The 19,157-nt window shown below is 45.1% G+C and overlaps 1 protein-coding gene across 1 annotated transcript in view; it reads left to right on the top strand.

The window, feature by feature from the left end:
* Positions 1–19,157, top strand: part of LAMA3 (laminin subunit alpha 3) — a 259,483-nt gene that overhangs the window by 160,699 nt on the left and 79,627 nt on the right. Inside the window, 5 exon segments of the mRNA XM_014479149.2 lie at positions 969–1,130; positions 4,839–4,937; positions 7,317–7,400; positions 13,189–13,419; positions 17,025–17,138. Of these exon segments, the coding sequence (XP_014334635.2) occupies positions 969–1,130; positions 4,839–4,937; positions 7,317–7,400; positions 13,189–13,419; positions 17,025–17,138 (690 nt within the window).

Below are 19,157 nucleotides of genomic sequence, written 5' to 3'. Positions count from 1 at the left end.
TTTCACCACTTGCGTGTAACCTCCTTGATAGAATCCCAGCGCCGTGAGCAGGATCTGAAATGTAGTAGTTGCTCAATAAACACTCATTAGAGTTGCTTGTTCTCCTCCCTTACTTCTTATCTGCTTATCTTCCTGTTTTACTTTCCTTCTCACCTGTTTTACCACATCTTGTCTTTGGTCACTCTTAAAATCAACTCCAGAAAGCTAAAACTTGTGTTGCCTCCATGATCCCATGCTTGCTTACTTGTGTGAGTCGTGTATTTGTTGTTGTTGTTTAGTCGCTAAGTTGTGTCCGACTGTTTTGTGACCCTGTGGAGTGAGTCATGCATTATGTCCAACAAATGTTCAAAGAAAGATTTTTGTATCTGTTTTACTGCTTGCCTCCTGAAAGGAGCACAAGCTTGTAGTGGGGGGAGAAAGTTATTTTGTAAATCCACCCTAAAGGCTCCTCTTCTTATCCCCAGGGGACCCCCGAAGCATTATTCCACATCTATGCCTTGTCAGCTCCTTCTTTTTCTTCCCCTCATAATTTAACTCCTGGCTTCCTTTGTGATCAGGGGAGTATTTAATTCTGATGCTCCATTTAGAGAAAAACAACGACAGCAGGCCACTGTACTTCGCATCACATTTTCTCTCTGAGGAGCTCACCATTAAAATGCGCCCACAATCCTAGTTATGATCCACACCCTTATTTGCATATTATTCGAACAGTTATTGGACACCTACTAAATGTCAGGATGTGCGCAGGGCTAAAGGATAAATCCCACGTACATATGGCCACTATCCTTTGAGAATTCCTAGTCTCAATGGGTCAGTTGGGGGCTGAGCGGGAATCAGAGACGAGGAGACACCCGAGGGAGGCCTTTGCAGCAAGGTGGCTGCCCCGCAGCTCTTTCTGCTCTTCAAGATTCAGCCATCACCAGAGGAGCCACGGGCACGTGGTTCCATGCCTTGCCTCTGTGTTTCAGCTTGTGGACATGATGGGCTGGCGCCTGCAGACAGCAGACGGAGTGGACATCCCCGTCTCCTTCAACCCCGGCAGCAGCAGTGTGGTGGCCGACCTCCAGGAACTGCCCGCCACGGTCCATAGCGCGTCCTGGGTCGCCCCGCCTTCCTACCTGGGGGACAAGGTAACCACATCCTGCTGTTCTCCCGTGCCCTTGCTGGACTTCCTCCATCACTACCTGGGCATCATTAACCAGATGTTGGGAAGGAAAGTTCCAGAAGTTCAGATTACTAAAATTGGAGACCTTAGGTTAATCACGGGCTTCCCACATGGCTCAGTGGTAAAGAATCCTCTTGCCAATACAGGAGACTCAGGAGACTTGGGTTCTATCCCTGGGTCAGGAAGATCTCCTGGAGGAGGAAAGAGCAACCCTCTCCATTATTCTTGCTTAGAGAACCTCATTGGCAGAGGAGCCTGGCGGGCTACAGTCCATAGGATCTCAAAGGGTCGGACACAACTGAGTGACTGAGCTCGCATGGGTTAATCACAAATGCAGATGATGGAGGGACTGAAGGTGTCCGTATCTCAGGGGCCCCACACGCATTGCTCACCAGCAAAGGAATAACGCATCAGGTTGTTCTTGGTTTTCGCTTAATGCCAAAGAATTTTCCTCCATGGAAATAACCCATTTAAATAATACCTGCTGCGAATGGCACATGTATGCTTTTAAATGCCAGTGCTGAGAATTCTTTGTTTTAAAGCAGAAGAAAGGCCCCTTGTCAGGAACACAAAAGCTGCAAAGTGACTCATGAGCTTATTAAAAGAAGCCCAGGAACCAGCGACAGCACAGCTTTCATTAATAGAGTCATGTGTGGTTATGAATAAATTCTTTCTTTTTAAAAAAAAAATTATTGGGGTACAGTTGATTTACAATGTTGTGTTAGTTTCTGCTGTCCAGCAAAGTAAATCTGCTATCCACTCTTTTTTGGATTCTTTCACATATAGGTCATTACAGAGTATCGAGTAGAGTTCCCTGTGCTCTACAGTAGGTCCTTATTGTTACATATTTTATATGCTGTAGTGTGTATATGTCACAGATGTAGAACACAAGCTTATCGTTACCAAAGGGGACAGGGTGCGGGGGAGAGGAATAAATTGGGAAATAGTGAGTGACGTGGTTAGATGCTCCTCAGGAAGCTTATAAACAAGTTGCTTTTCCTTTGTTGCATAAATTAGCATTCCAGGATCAGGCCACCTACACTCATTTATAAGGACAGAAGTATGAGCCCCCCATAGAAACATCCTCTGGGGACACATGCTCCTGGGGGCCCAGGATAGAGCTTTGGAGAAGAGAGAGATTTCACAGAGCCCCGGCCAGATGATGCCATGCTTTCACATCTAGAATGACTAGATACTCGGGTCTTCTCAGCCTGAGCCCTCTGACGCTGTCTTTGGGTTGAAGGGCTGTGAGTGCTGACCGCTGAGTGTGGGGAACATTGCTCTTCTCACATAATCCCGCTTCTCCCTCTCGTGACATGCCTCTTCACATCCACAGGGCGAGCCCTGTACTTACTGGTCATCTCGTCCTGGGTAATGGACGACCCACAGACTTTGCAGCTTAAAGCAGCAGACCATTGTTATCTTGGCTAGTTTCCATGGATCACGGTGGCTCAGGGTCTCTCATGAGGTTGTGGTCAAGACGTCAGCCTGGGCTGCAGTCATTTGGGCCTGGAGGACCCATGTCCACGCTCGCTGGTGTGGCTGTCAGCCGGCCTCTGTCCTTGGCTGGCTGTTGGTGGTGGCTTCAGTTCCTGTTCATGTGAGGCCCTCCATAGATGTGTGAGGGTCCTCATGATACTACAGTTGGCTTCCACCAAAGCAAATGAGAGAAGAAACAATATTTTTGTAACCTAATTTCAGAAAAGACACACTCTAGTTTCTGCTATATTCTGTTCTCTAGAACACAGTCACTAAGCCCAGCCTATACTCTGGGAGGAGAATTAAGCTCCACCTCTAGAAGACAGGAGTATGAAAGAATATGTAGACCTATTTTTAAAACCTTAAATTCCTTTAAAAACTGTAAAAATAAAGTTACCATATGACCTTGCAGTCTCACTCCTGGGCATGTTTTTCCAGAGAAAAACATGATCTCAAAAGATACACACACCCCAATATTCATTAATTACTGTTTACAATAGCCAAGACAGTGGAAGCAACCTCAATGTCCATTGACAGGTGAATGGATAAAGAAGATGTGGTGCATATATACAACGGAATATCACTCAGCCATTCAAAAGAATGAAATAATGCCACAGAAGGACCTTGAAATTGTTGTATGGAGTGAAATAAGTCAGACAGAGACCGACAAATATCATATAATATTGCTTATATGCAGAATCTAAAAAGATGATGCAAATGGACTTAGAAAACAGAAGCAGACTCAGGCTTAGAGAATGAACTCAGGGTTATGAGTAGAGGGAAGGGGCTGGGGAGAGGGATAGATCAGGAGTTTTCAATTGATGTGTTCCAACTTCTGTATTTAAAATATCAATAGATAAGCAACAAGGACCTCCTGTATAGCATAGGGAACTCTCCTCAATATTATGTAGCAACCTAAATGGGAAGAGAATTTGAAAAGAATAGATGGATGTATATATATAACTTAATCACTTTGCTGTACAGCTGAAACTAACACAACGTTTTGATCACCTGTACTCCAATATAAAATAAAAAGTGAAAAACAAATGATGTCAGCCCATCAAAAAAGCAATCCTTACTCTCAAAAGAGAATTCAAGATGTTATCTTGAGTACTTCCAGACTCTTTGGTCATAACTAGGTGAAGCTGTGTAGGCTGTAGGTTCTAGGGAAGAACTTCAGTGGACTGGGAGTCTAAGGGCTGCCCCACGTCCCTGCTCCAGTTTATTTGCATCTCAGTAAGGTACTTTGTCTACCTGCCCTGAGGTGACGTTGCCTCTGATTTTCATCCCTCAGTCACTCATTCCTTCTTTATCAGTTTTTACTTTAATGGGGAGAGATGTCAGGACCAGATGTAAAGTCTGTTCAGAAAGATGCTGTCCAGAAAACCCTGATCATTCACTTCCTCATCTCTGTTACCATCATGCTGCTAATGCAGCACTGAGAGGCGGTCCATATACCTGGCGGTACGGTCGGACATGGGCTTCCCCAGTGGGTCAGCGGTAATGAATCTGCCCTCGGTACAGGAGCTACCGTAGACATGAGTTCAATCGCTGGGTTGGAAGATCCCCTAGCAGAGGATATGGCAACCCACTCCAGTGTTCTTGCCTGGAGGATTCCATGGACAGAGGAACATGGTGGGCCACAGTCCACAGGGTCGCAAAGACTCGGACTTGTGTGAAGTGACGTAGCACACACACACACACAGATGGACATGGTTCATGCGCCCAAGAGAATGCAGAATCACTTAGGAAACAGTCACCATCTGTGCTCAGGGGAAGTGTTTTTTAGTTTATTTTTGGAAGTTCATCTTGTAGCTGATAGATATTAACCAGTTCTCTCAGCTAAATAGAAAAGCAGTGGCCTAGATTTCTTAGAATAACTGTGGTTTAGTAGCCATCTAGAATAAAAGGATCTTATTTGTTTCTGTGTGACTATTATTTTTCTTTTTAAGGGAAGTATCCTCTTGCTTGTAAAACTCAATCATCTTCACATTAAACATTTTAATCAATATAAAATGGTATAAAGTAGAGAGCTAAAATACCATCTTCAATTCCACTCTGTAGAAATGACTGCTGTTAAGGGGCTGATAGTGTATCTTCCCAGAGCTCTGTGCCAGTGTACTTCATAGACAAACTGATGTGGCCATGGTGTGTTGCAATGCTTGTGCTATTAATGCTGTTATTTCAATTTTAGGTTTCCTCTTATGGTGGCTACCTCACTTACCAGATCAAGTCGTTTGGACTACCTGCTGACATGGTTCCTCTGGAAAAGAAGCCGGATGTGCAGCTCATTGTAGGTATCAGAGCACAAGCCAAGTGACAGGAAGTGGCAGTTGCAGCTGGTGCCATTCTGGTTTTAGGACATCACTTCTTAAAAAATAACTTTATTTACATATTTCTTGGCTGCGCTGGACCTTCGCTGCTGCTCGGGCTTTTGTCTAGTTGAGTCGAGCGGGGGCTACTCTTGCTTGTGATTCAGGGGCTTCTCTTCTTGCTGAGCGCAGGCTCGGGGGCATGTGGGCTCTGCAGTTGCAGCTCCCCGGCTCTAGTGGCTCACAGGCCTAGTAGTTCTGCAGCATGTGGGGTCTTCCTGGATCAGGGTTTGAACCCATGTCTCCTGCATTGGCAGGCGGACTCCTCACCACTGAGCTACCAGGCAAGTAAGTCCTAGGACATCTTGATAAGTGGCCTAAGCAGAAGTCTGGATTAAGTCGTTTCCAGTATTTTGTAGAAACTCAAAGGGAAGTTGAGAGCATCTAGCACCTCTTCCAGATCCTGGGTGCTTGACCATCCCAACCCCGAGTCGTTTCTCTTTTCTTCCCTCCCAAGAACTTAACCATCTCCCTCCTGGCTTCTCACAATCATTGCCTCATCGTAAACTTATTTTATGTATCTGTCATTCAATTTCATTGCACAAATGGTTTTGAGACTTCCCTTTTTGCAAAGTTACATTGCCGGGCTCATGAAGGACAGGTGGTCCCTGTTGTCAAAAAGAAAAAGTGTAATCTAAGGGGAGATGGGCTTCTCTGGTGGCTCAGTGGTATAGAATCTGCCTCCAATGCAGGAGACCCAGGTTCCATTTCTGTGTCGGGAAGATCCCTTGGAGGAGGAAGTGGTGACCCACTCCACTATTCTTGCCTGGAGAATTCCATGAACAGAGGAGCCTGTCAAAGAGTTGTGACTAAGCGACTGAGCACAAACACGAGCGAGATACTGGGGAGCCCTTTTGGTTTTTTGAGAAGTGACACCCGCATGCTATGTGCTGGGCACCCAGTCCAGAACTACAATCTAGCAATTTCCTGGAGGGCAGGGGTGATATACCATCCTGCTTTGAATCCCTACAACGTACAGAACCTTGAACATGGGATGGGGTGCCATCGCCTGGTCTTGACTGTGTTTCTGGTTCATGTGCTGTAATTAATGTGTTGCAATCCCAGCTTCCTGAAGGACTTCTTTGAGTATTTTGTGTAAGTGATGCCTGGAAAACCCCACATGTCTCATGCCAGCTGACGGCCTCGCATTCTGGTAGCTTTTTGTGTTCAGGCACGGCTGTGCTGTGTTCTGTTTCTGCTGGCACCCAAATGTATTGAACTGTTGTTTTAAAAACTCAAAGGAACCTTCCTTTGCAAAACATCTTGAAAATGAAGCACCCAGGACTTTAAAGTCCAAGGAAAAATAGTTCCACGATAAAAACACTATTATGACATGCTGTAGATCAGCTTCATTATTTTTTTACAGAGCATCTCAAATTCAGGCCATTAGTATGCCTATATTTTACTGCCTCTGTTATTATGCAAACTGTTGGAGCTCATGGAGAAGTGAGGACCAAAATTTCTTCTTAATTTATCTTCAAACTTGGAAAGTAATTTAGGCTCATAAAGCATATACTCTGCTGCTTTGTTCCAAACCACTGAAATTAAAAGCTTATTGGGCATGTTTCTTAGATTAAGGTTTTCAATGAGTGATTGCAGATAATGCTCTTCTTTCTGAAAGGCCAGCTCTGATGAATGAAACCTTTAGGGGTTTGGTGCCCCAGCGGAAGAGCTGAGCCTCCTCTGTGTGGGTGTGGGGTGAGGGTGCTGGTGGTGGGTGCTGACTGTCCCATTGTGCCCTCAAGAGCCTCTGTAATGGGGACCGGCGTGCAGAGGTTGAGTGATGGGGCTGGTGCCTGCAGGGTCTTGGGCTGTGGGGTGAGCCCTGCTGCACGTGCCAGCCCCACAGCACCCTGTCCATGCCACCTGCACAGCCCACAGCCAGCCTGCCAGCCTTCTGCCCTCCTTCCCCTCCCCACTAACCCACCCACCAAAGCACTTTCTTGCTCCCTGTCTGGTCCTAGACAGTAGGGGAACTGGTCCCTCATGTTATCTGCAAAGCATGTTTATTGATTTTTAAAAATTGTTTCCATCTTTCTAAGCCACTTTTAGTCAAAGGAACTTTCCTTTGTGAAAGTTTAGGAAACAAAGGTTTCCTATTTGGGAAAATGAACTCTATTAGGTCTTATTATTCCATTTCCGTGTTACTAATCCTTTTGCTTGTCAGTTCATTTCGCAGTTACTTTTTAGAATCAGTCATTTCATGTAAAGCAGATCCATAGACATTTGTTCTCAAATCAGCCATAAACTTTGAAACATGATGGCCAAGCTACCAACACATTCATATTTGTCTTCCACAGGGTCAGCACATGTCCATCATCTACCATGAGCCAAACCACCCCCGGCCAGACCGGCTGCATCATGGGCGAGTGCAGATGGTGGAGGTAAGGGAAAAGTGAATGTGAAGTGGTTCTTTCTTTTGTCTTTTTTTATTTTTTTGGCCACGCTGCAAAGCATGTGGGATCTTAGTTCCCTGACCAGGAATCGAACCTGCACCCCTTGCAGTGGAAGCTCTGCAGCTTAACTGGACCACCAGGGAGGTCCCTGAAATGGCTCTTGATGAGCTTTTAAGAGTTGGTTTTTCTTTTTACTTATTTTATGAATTCAAAATATTAATTATATTTATGTAAATATAATTTGATATATAAATTAGAAATTATATAAAGTATACAGAGCTCCAACCTCACAGGGCTTTGTTTGCACTATCTTTATGGCACGGAAACAGGAGACCATTCTGTCTCCCGTTTTACAGTTAAGTATCCTTAATGTATAAATTCCATGAGTCTGTCATGCTCCGATATAGCTCCCATTTGTCCTCAGGATTCCCTCAGTGCCTGGAACCTGGTGACTTTCCAACAAATGTGCTTGGGGTGAATAAATGGAAAAGTTACAAGCACATCTAACACCAAAAGAAATAAGAATCAGATCAGATCAGATCAATCGCTCAGTCCTGTCTGACTCTTTGCGACCCCATGAATCGCAGCACGCCAGGCCTCCCTGTCCATCACCAACTCCCGGAGTTCACCCAGACTCACGTCCATCGAGTCAGTGATGCCATCCAGCCATTTCATCCTCTGTCGTCCCCTTCTCCTCCTGCCCCCAATCCCTCCCAGCATCAGAGTCTTTTCCAATGAGTCAACTCTTCGCATGAGGTGGCCAAAGTACTGGAGTTTCAGCTTTAGCATCATTCCTTCCAAAGAAATCCCAGGGCTGATCTCCTTCAGAATGGACTGGTTGGATCTCTTTGCAGTCCAAGGGACTCTCAAGAGTCTTCTCCAACACCACAGTTCAAAAGCATCAATTCTTCGGCACTCAGCCTTCTTCACAGTCCAACTCTCACATCTATACATGACCACAGGAAAAACCATAGCCTTGACTAGACAGACCTTTGTTGGCAAAGTAATGTCTCTGCTTTTGAATATGCTATCTAGGTTGGTCATAACTTTCCTTCTAAGGAGTAAGCATCTTTTAATTTCATGGCTGCAGTCACCATCTGTAGTGATTTTGGAGCCCAGAAAAATAAAGTCTGACACTGTTTCCACTGTTTCCCCATCTATTTCCCATGAAGTGGTGGGACCGGATGCCATGATCTTCGTTTTCTGAATGTTGAGTTTTAAGCCAACTTTTTCACTCTCCACTTTCACTTTCATCAAGAGGCTTTTGAGTTCCTCTTCACTTTCTGCCAGAACGGTGGTGTCATCTGCATACCTGAGGTTATTGAGATTTCTCCCGGCAATCTTGATTCCAGCTTGTGTTTCTTCCAGTCCAGCGTTTCTCATGATGTACTCTGCATATAAGTTAAATAAACAGGGTGACAATATACAGTCTTGATGAACTCCTTTTCCTATTTGGAACCAGTCTGTTGTTCCATGTCCAGTTCTAACTGTTGCTTCCTGACCTGCATACAAATTTCTCAAGAGGCAGATCAGGTGGTCTGGTATTCCCATCTCTTTCAGAATTTTCCACAGTTTATTGTGATCCACACAGTCAAAGGTTTTGGCATAATCAATAAAGCAGAAATAGATGTTTTTCTGGAACTCTAGTGCTTTTTCCATGATCCAGCGGATGTTGGCAATTTGATCTCTGGTTCCTCTGCCTTTTCTAAAACCAGCTTGAACATCAGGAAGTTCACAGTTCACATATTGCTGAAGCCTGGCTTGGAGAATTTTGAGCATTACTTGACTAGCGTGTGAGATGAGTGCAATTGTGCGGTAGTTTGAGCATTCTTTTGCATTGCCTTTCTTTGGGACTGGAATGAAAACTGACCTTTTCCAGTCCTGTGGCCACTGCTGAGTTTTCCAAATTTGCTGGCATATTGAGTGCAACACTTTCACAGCATCATCTTTCAGGATTTGGAATAGCTCAACTGGAATTCCATCACCTCCACTAGCTTTGTTCGTAGTGATGCTTTCTAAGGCCCACTTGACTTCACATTCCAGGATGTCTGGCTCTAGGTCAGTGATCACACCATCATGATTATCTGGGTTGTGAAGATCTTTTTTGTACAGTTCTTCTGTGTATTCTTGCCATCTCTTCTTAATATCTTCTGCTTCTGTTAGGTCCATACCATTTCTGTCCTTTATCGAGCCCATCTTTGCATGAAATGTTCCTTTGGTATCTCTGATTTTCTTGAAGAGATCCCTGGTCTTTCCCATTCTGTTATTTTCCTCTATTTCTTTGCATTGATCACTGAAGAAGGCTTTCTTATCTCTTCTTGCTATTCTTTGGAACTCTGCATTCAGATGCTTATATGTTTCCTTTTCTCCTTTGCTTTTCGCTTCTCTTCTTTTCACAGCTATTTGTAAGGCCTCCCCAGACAGCCATTTTGCTTTTTTGCATTTCTTTTCCATGGGGATGGTCTTGATCCCTGTCTCCTGTACAATGTCACGAACCTCATTCCATAGTTCATCAGACACTCTATCAGATCTAGGCCCTTAAATCTATTTCTCACTTCCACTGTATAATCATAAGAATAAGAAATAAGAATAATATAGCTAAATAAAGGAGAGCTTATCAAATTATGTGTGTGTGCATGCTAAGTCCTTTCAGTCATGTCCGACTCTTTGTCCGACCCTATGGACTGTAACCTGGCAGGCTCTTCTGTGCATGGGATTCTCCAGGCAAGAATCCTGGAGTGGGTTGCCATGCCCTCCTCCAGGGGATCTTCCTAACCCAGAGATTGAACCCACATCTCTTACATCTCCTTCGTTGGCAGGTGGGTTCTTTACCTCTAGCGCCACCTGGGAAGCCCTATCAAATTGTAGAACATTGTATTATACCTACTTATTTACAACTATTCCTTTAAACAATGTTCCAATTATATTATTAAATTTGTCCAGGGATTTCCCCTGTGGTGTACTGGCTAAGACTTCAAGCTCCCAATGTGGGGGGACCCAGGTTCAATCCCTGGTCAGGGAGCTAGATCCCACATGCTGCAGTTAAGAGTTCAGAAGGTGCAACTTTAAAACGTCCCACATGAGGAAATGAAGATGGAAGATCTGAGTGCCACAAAGAAAATGTGGCACAGGCAGCCAGAGAAACAAATAAAAACATTTAAATATGTGCAGTGAGAATTGTTAAATATATCCTCAAGGGGATACTTTTTCAAGTACCTTAAACTTGTGGACATGCTGTAACATTTCTGTACTGGTCCATCCATATGGTGGAATACCATTGAGCAATAAATAGAACAAAAAGTACTGGTAACTTCCACAGTGGATGAAGCCCCGAAATATTATGCTGAAGGAAAGAAGCAAGACACAAAAGTTCACATATTATGCGATTCTGTTTATATGAGAGAGGTTATGCCAGCAAAAATGGTGAAGAACCTCTCCCAATTTTTCCTCCACAAAAGCAATGAGAAAACTGGCAAACATGGTCAAAGTCAACTAGTTTAGAAGTCTTGACAGTTAACCAAAGGCTAGCAGTCATCTGAAAAGCATCTATTCCAGAAAAAAAAAAAAAAAAGCCTGAATCTTTTGCCACTAAATACTACAGTACTACATCATCTGTGGTTGGTCAAATCGATGCATTTGAAGCCACAGATGTGGAGAGTGGACTGGGAAGATTTTCACAGGTTTTTGACTCCCAGAGGGTTGTCACCCCTAATACCTGCATTGTTCAAGGGTCAGCTCTATATTCCAAATAGTTGGAAATAGGGTTCTGGAGATATTTGCACAGTCATGTTCAGTGCGACACTGTTCACAGTAGCCAAAAGGTGGAAGCAAGTTCAGTGTCTATCGACTGCCGACGGGATAAGGAAACTGTGCCACATACACACTGGAATGTTATTCAGCCTTAAAAAAGAAGAAAGTTCTGTCATATGCTAGAACGTGAATGAAATTTGAACGCATTCCACCAAGTGAAATAAGCAAGTCATGAAGAGATAACTACTGTGTGATTCCACTTACAAGGTATTTAAAGTCCTCAAATTCATAGAAACAGAAAGGAGAATGGTAGTTGCCAGGGGCTAGGGGAGGAGGAAATGGCAGTTATTGCTTAATAGGTGCTGAGTTTCAGGTTTGCAGGATGATCAAGTTCTAGAGATCTGTTGCACAATCACATTAACACAATATAGTTAACACTGCCGTACACTAGGCTTCCATGGGCTCAGGAGGTAAAGAATCTGCCTGTAATGCGGGAGACTGGGGTTCAGTCCATGGATTAGCAAGATCCCCTGCAGAAGGGACTGGCCTCCCGCTCTGATGTTTTTGCCTGGAGAATTCCATGGACAGAGGAGCCTGGTAGGCTACAGACCATGGGATCGCATAGAGTCGGACAGACTGAGCAACTAACACTTTCACTTCACTTCACCATACTGTTAAAAATGATTAAGATGGTAAATCTTATGTTACATGTTTTTCACCATCATAAAAATAAAATAACATGAATGTGTGTGTGCAAGAAAAGATTGGACTTTGTCACAATTATGAATGTTTAATGAATGATCTGAGCTGTGCGACTTACTCCGTTTCCATATGCCTCTCTACTCTTTTTCACTCCCTTTATGCTTTTACAAGCAAAAGTGCATTTTGCAATAAGCTGAACACTGAGAAATCTGATTTCATTTTATTGCTTTTAATTTTCTGCCTTCATTTTCCCCCTCTTTCTCATGGCTCTCTTCCTTCTTGGGAACAATCCAGGATATGTGACTTCTGAATGTAAATCTATGTGCCCACTTACCTATCTCATTTTAGTATTTTCCCTGATGCATACATTTTTATTAATTTTTATTGGGTATCCCAGGTGGCTCAGTGGTAAAGAATCCACCTGCCAATGTGGGAGATGCTGGTTCAATCCCTGGCTCAGGAAGATCCCCTGGAGAAGGAAATGGCAACCCCCTCCCATATTCTTGCCTGGGAAATCCCATGGACAGAGGAGCCTGGCAGGCTATAGTCCATGGGGTCACAAAAGAGTCAGACATAACTTAGTGACTAAACAACCACAAAAAATAGTTGCTTTACAAGGTTGGGTTAGTTTCTGTTGTGTGGCAAAGTGAATCAGCTATATGTATACATATATCCCTTCTTTTTCAGATTTCCTTCCCATTTAGGTCACCATAGAGTCTCTTCAGTGGGCCAGTGGTAAAGAATCCACCTGCAATGCAGGAGACCCAGGTTCGATCCCTGGATCAGGAAGATCCCCTGGAGGAGGGCATGGCAACCCACTCCAGTATTCTTGCCTGGACAGTCCCCATGGACAGAGGAGCCTGGTGGGCTACAGTCATAGGGTCACAAAGAGTCAGACTCAAGTGACTTAGCACGCATGCATGCAGAGCGTTGAGTAGAGCTCCCTGTGTTATGCAGTAGGTTCTCACTAGTTATCTAGTTATACATAGTAATGTTGAGTTTATACATAATAAACTAGGGCACTAGGAACAGTTTACTATGTATAAACTACATACTATAATCTGTGTAGTTTATACACAGTAAACTAGGGAAGCCTGGCGTACTACAGTCCATGGGGTCGCAAAGTCGGACACGACTGAGTGAGTGAACAGCAGTATGCGTGTATGTTAGTCCCAGTCTCCCAGTCTATCCCACCTTCCCTCCTTGCTAACCGTAAGTTTGTTCTCTACTCCTGATGCATTTTCAGTGTCTTTTGTTGGGTTCCTTCTGGTTGGCTGTCTTGCGGTCCCTGGGACTGAGTTCGCCTCTCTGCTTTCACGTGTAGGGAAACTTCAGACATGCCAGCAGCCAGGCCCCCGTGTCCCGGGAGGAGCTGATGACCGTGCTGTCTAGACTGCAAGGTGTGCACCTCCGGGGCCTCTACTTCACCGAGACGCAGCGGCTCACCCTGAGCGGGGTGGGGCTGGAGGAGGCCTCGGAAACAGGAAGTGGACGTCGAGCACAGAGCGTAGAGATGTGTGCCTGCCCCCCTGACTACACAGGTGACTCATGTCAGGTAGGAGCTGCCCCTCAACCATCGAATGCCCTGGAGGGCTCTTGGGGCTGGTGCGCCTGTCTGCTGTCCAGCCCTCTTGGATGGCCTGGAGCCCTCTGACCATCAAACAAGTTTCTGCTGGGGGTCTAGCGTGTTATCTTACCTGGACCACCTGCAGGTATTAAAAATGAAAAAAAAAAAAATCACTTGTCTCAAAACCCATCAGAAAGCATTAGGAGCTCAGTGGATCCTGGGGGTTTCAGAAATCTGGACTTTCTGGGAGGCAGGAAGGAAGTAACTGTGCACATCCCAATATGTGAGCCACTGCCTTCCCGGGAGCTGACCCAGGGTCCTCCTGCCTTTCCTTAATCCAGGGCCTCTTTCCAGCACCCATCCCCCTATGGAGTTATAGTCCAGAAAACGTCCTGATTCTTCAGGGGAAGTTTCAATCCAAGCTTCCAGCTCACAGCAGATCCTCAGTGGAGGCCCAGTCAACTTGACTGTCCTCTGTGTGCTGTAACATGAAACTATTTCATATCTCAAGCTGCAAATATTTCCTTTTCCCAAAGAGAGGGAAAGAAAGCACAGTAGGTAGTACAATGAATAGGAAATAGCAAACATTGTCATCTTGAGAATTCCAGACGCCTGTCGGATATGCAGTTAGCAACCTCCTTAACTTCCCCTCCCGACCCCTGGATTGCAGAAAACCCTAAAGGTGATCTGCCCATCGGTTCTTTTTTTAACCTGAAGGTATAATATTTTTGCAGATTAAAATGTGACCTATTTTGCAGGCTAAAATATAATATACTCGCTGTAGTTTTCTCAGGATTCCTGCCAGGTAACTTTTAGTCCACAGGTGGCTCCTTTCTTTGTCCCCCTGCCTTCTCTGTCTTTTGTAGCCCGATTAAGTGAAATTCCTAGCCCAAGGGAAAGAGAGGGACCTCTGGCTCACCACCCTCCTGCCCAGGGCGTGTTCTAGGCTCATGACTCAGCCTGTGATTTACAGCTTCGAGTGCCGTCTCAGGGGTGAGGTGGGTAGAAGGTGATGCCTGCCCCACCTGGCAGGAATTACAGAGTGGCGCGCTTCCCTGCGGGACTGTTATGTGCGCGCTCTCCCAGGCTGACTCACAGGTGAAGTTTACAGGTGGGGCCTCCTGCCGCAGACAGCCTGCCTTCTACCTGAGTCAGCCCGGCCTGGGCAGCGAGCAGGAAGGGCAGGTATAAGAGGAAGAGGCAGAGGTCTGCGCGCAGCCAGCAGGACGCCCAGGGACTACGATGCCCCCGGCAGTGAGGTGGTCTGCCCGGAGTGCAGGATGGCTCTGGATCTTTGGGGCAGCCCTGGGGCAGTGTCTGGGGTACAGTTCACAGCAGCAAAGGGTAGTACTTCCTCCATCTCCGGGTCAAAACCAACAGCAAGCAAGTTATGTGGAGCTTAAGCCCAGCCAGGTAACGGCCCTTTTACGTTTTGCTTTGGGTGGGGAAGGGTTCCCAGCTCCCTGAGATTTCAAGGCAGGGTGATGAGTGAGAAGTGGGTGGGCTGGGGGAGGGGCCGATGGCTCCCCCATCTGCTGACTGGCAGTGTTCATTTCGGTGCCTGACAGATCTCTCTCCTGGGCTGTTAACCACAAACCCTATAAACATCAGCCCACCTGGAAATGCCGAGGCAGCTAGAGTTTGAATGCCTGTGGGATGTTCATGTCTAGGAAACTTTGTGCCCTTTCTAGACGAACCCAAGGCTTAGGATAAGAGTCTGGATGCCTGTAGGTTTCCAGGTTCTGCTTGGGAGAAAAATTGCCCATAAAGTAAACTCTGAGCATCAGTGGAATCCCTATTTAAGATTAAGAAAATTGATGAGATCAATTTTGTGTAATACCTAACAGATGTGCTTCAATTAGCCGGGCATTAAACATTCATAAATTCTGCTTTCACTGTATTTAAATTTCCTGGATAGTACCTGTATATTCACAGAGAAATAAACGCTATGGCTGCTAAAGTGATCCAGGAAACTTGATAGAGACATCATTTTATCATTTGTACTACAAAAGTTTATTGGAAAAGTTATCCTGAAAAATTGTGACTTAAAAAATTATTAGTTGCAAAGTCTCTTTACTGAAGTAACATGTTGGGACACATTCGTTTTCATTTAGAACAAGTCTTCAATACAGCCTGAATAGTTGAACAGAATCGTATGTTAAATGTAGGGTTTGTGTGCTTTACAGAGGTGAGAAAATAATTATATTCCCATAACTGACAAATGTTCTGAGAGTCACATGATACATAGTTCTGGTGGAGTGTTTTTCTATTTCTAAGCAAAAGCAAATTAAGATGGGTGATTTACCTTTAATCAGGATAGACCATCCTCACCCACCAAAGAATATTTAATTAAAGCTTTTACTGGGCATGTTGTCATAAATAAACCATATATATTTATTATTTAGATAATTTGTTCTTTATTAAATCAGATAATTTTATAATCATGTAATGGGGTATATGGTGATAATTATAAGGCCCTTATGCCTTCTTAGTAGAGATTTTTTGCAGATACGATCATACCACCACTGGCTGAATTAAGTTCAAACGTATCTCTCAGTTGTGCTTTCAGCTCGAGAACATTCCTTTCATGTTTGGATTCCCTTAGACAAGCCCATTCAGTAATCTAAGTTGTTGTAGTGCATTCTTTTGCCTCGACATGGTTCCTAATAGCTGAAGGGAAAATTGTATTGGAAATTATATATTGTTATTGTGTATGATTTGGCATCATTTGTCTAGCTTTAGAAGGAATTTCTAGCAGCAACTGGAATATTCAGCTCTGGGGAGTGTGTGAGCTTCTTCTCATCATCATCATCATAATTCTTCTCATCCACATGAAAAATAATAACTTGCAGCATTACACTGCAAAAAGGCAATATAGAGGAGATAGGGTTAATCAAAGCAATGTTGAATAAGAGGAGACCACACTCACGGAAATTGCCTTAAGCTGGGTCTTTGTGTTCAGTAGGAACCAAACATCCCTATCAGGTTCTGTACAAGAATGCAAGCTGTTTCCTTTCCCCAGGGTTCCCAGTCACCTGTAGTCTGGTGAGTAGCAGTGAATGGGTACCACCAGACCTGCCATTATTGATTAAATCCCAGTGGTGATCCCACCTTTCCCCTCCTCCCATCCAGCTCCCCCACGAGCCCAAATCCACACTTGGAGTGGCTACCCAAAGAGAACTTGAAGGGATTTGCTCAGAGGTCCTCCCCCCTGGCAGACTGAGGTCCTGATCCTCTTTGCTTTTTCAGCCTTCCGTGCCTCCACTGGCCCTCAAAACGATTGGCTTGAGAAGGAGAGGCACCCAACTTCCACAGTCCACCCCCCACACCCCCTTTGCTCTGATTTCCCCACCACACATCTCCCATTCCACCACAAACTCCACCAGCTACTTTCACATCCACCAAGATGTGAAAACAACAGAAAACCTGATGGAAAAAGCAAGTGAACCTGGCTTGCATTGGAAAGTAGAAGTTCACACACTGACCAAAGTAGGGAAGATAGAAAGGTCAATGCTGGACGGTCAGGATGGTCACCTGCCTTGGATAATAAATTTCTTTCTTTGTATTGACTAAATGATTTGTTTGCAAAACAGGGATGCAGCCCTGGATACTATCGTGAGAACAAAGGCTTATACACCGGATGGTGTGTTCCCTGCAACTGTAACGGGCATTCCAATCGCTGCCAGGATGGCTCGGGAATATGCATTGTGAGTAAACTGATGCTGGAATGTTACTAACAAATGATCTGTGTATTCCCCGTCCCCCTCCACTAGGCCTCAGACATCAGACGTCACCTCTACCAAACCCTAAATAGAGGTGATTATGTGAGCAGGGGATGGGGTGGGGCAGGGGCACGTGCAGCACCAGGTAACCAGGCTGAATTACTTTACACTCACTTTTCCCTCCATTTTTTTTCCTAAAGATTTCTTTTCCTGTGTACCATTTTTAAAGTCTTTATTGAACTTGTTACAGTTTTGCTTCTGTTTTATGTTTTGGTTTTTTTGGCTGTAAGGCATGTGGGATCCTAGCTCCGCAACTAGAACCCTCACTCCCTGCATTAGAAGGCGAAGTCTTAACCACTTGACTGCCAGGGAAGTCCCCTTTCCCTCCATTTTAACATGCGCCGTCAGAGAACGTTCTGTCTGAGCAATTAAATTACACCTTAGCTTCTGAATCTCACTAGATGATAATAATTGGTAGATGCTGGGGTTTAACTCTTGCCATGCGTGTGTGCTAAGTGGCTTCAGTCGTGTCCGACTCTTTGCGAACCTGTGGACTATAACCCACTAGGCTTCTCTGTCTATGGGAATCTCCAGGTAAGGATACTGGCGTGACATCCTTGCCATGCCCTCCTCCATCTTTCCAACCCAGGGGTGAAACCCACGTCTCCTGCAATTTCTGCATTGCAGGCAGATTCTTTACCCCTGAGCCACCTGGGAAGCCCTAACTCTTGCCAGGATATAGTAAACCAGAGCTACGCCTTTGGACCTCAATTTTGTTGCAGTGGAAACAGTGTCAGACTTTATTTTGGGGGGCTAAAAAATCACTGCAGATGGTGATTGCAGTCATGAAATTAAAAGACGCTTACTCCTTGGAAGGAAACTTATGACCAACCTAGATAGCATATTCAAAAGCAGAGACATTACTTTGCCAACAAAGGTTCGTCTAGTCAAGGCTATGGTTTTTCCAGTGGTCATGTATGGATGTGACAGTTGGACTGTGAAGAAAGCTGAGCGCCGAAGAATTGATGGTTTTGAACTGTGGTGTTGGAGAAGACTCTTGAGAGTCCCTTGGACTGCAAGGAGATCTAACCAGTCCATTCTAAAGGAGATCAGTCTTGGGTGTTCTTTGGAAGGACTGATGCTGAAGCTGAAACTCCAATACTTTGGCCACTTCATGTGAAGAGCTGACTCATTGGAAAAGACTCTGATGCTGGGAGGGATTGGGGGCAGGAGGAGAAGGGGATGACAGAGGATGAGATGGCTGGATGGCATCACCGACTCGAAGGACGTGAGTTTGAGTGAATTCCGGGAGTTGGTGATGGACAGGGAGGCCTGGCGTGCTGCAATTCATGGGGTTGCAAAGAGTTGGACACGACTGAACAACTGAACTGAACTGAGCTGAGCTGAGGTGGGGCAGGAGGTTGCAGAGAGGAGACCTCATTGCTGTCAGATGAGCAGTGGCTTAAAAAATTGATCAGAGGAGAAGGAGATGCTGTCAAAGGCTGAAGGCACACTCTCCATCCATCAAACACTAACCTGCATGGCTGCCAAGGCAGTGCGTTTATAGGGGAAGACAGGCAAGGGGAGTCCCAGTGGTTTATGACTTAGCCACCAGAAAACTATCTTCTTTGGGTATGTTTTAGAAAATTCTCTCACACAAAACTAGGTTCTCAGGAGATTTTTCTCATGCATCCTGAAGCAAAACAGTTTTTATTCTGCTATCTTCCTCCCTATCATCAGAGGTCCCCCCTCCAGTAGCCACGGCCTCCCCAGTTAGAAGGAAGATGGACAGTTCCAAGGCAAGGAGGCCACATTGGTGCCTGAATACAGAGCCCCCACTTCTTTGGAGTGGTTCAGAAATGCATTGTCCTGGCGAGGGCTTCCTCTGCATTGTTCGAGGCACCTAGAGTGTGTTTCAGCTCTTTGAGTTCCTAGACTGTTTTATGCCCATTCAGCGTGTCCTGAGGAGCTATTTCCCCGGCAAGACAGAACAGGCCAGGACAG

Source organism: Bos mutus, chromosome 24 (genome assembly GCF_027580195.1).
Source record: "Bos mutus isolate GX-2022 chromosome 24, NWIPB_WYAK_1.1, whole genome shotgun sequence".
NCBI lineage: Eukaryota > Metazoa > Chordata > Mammalia > Artiodactyla > Bovidae > Bos > Bos mutus.
The sequence above is the reverse complement of the archived record's forward strand: the minus strand, read 5'-3'. Positions and strand labels throughout refer to the sequence as shown.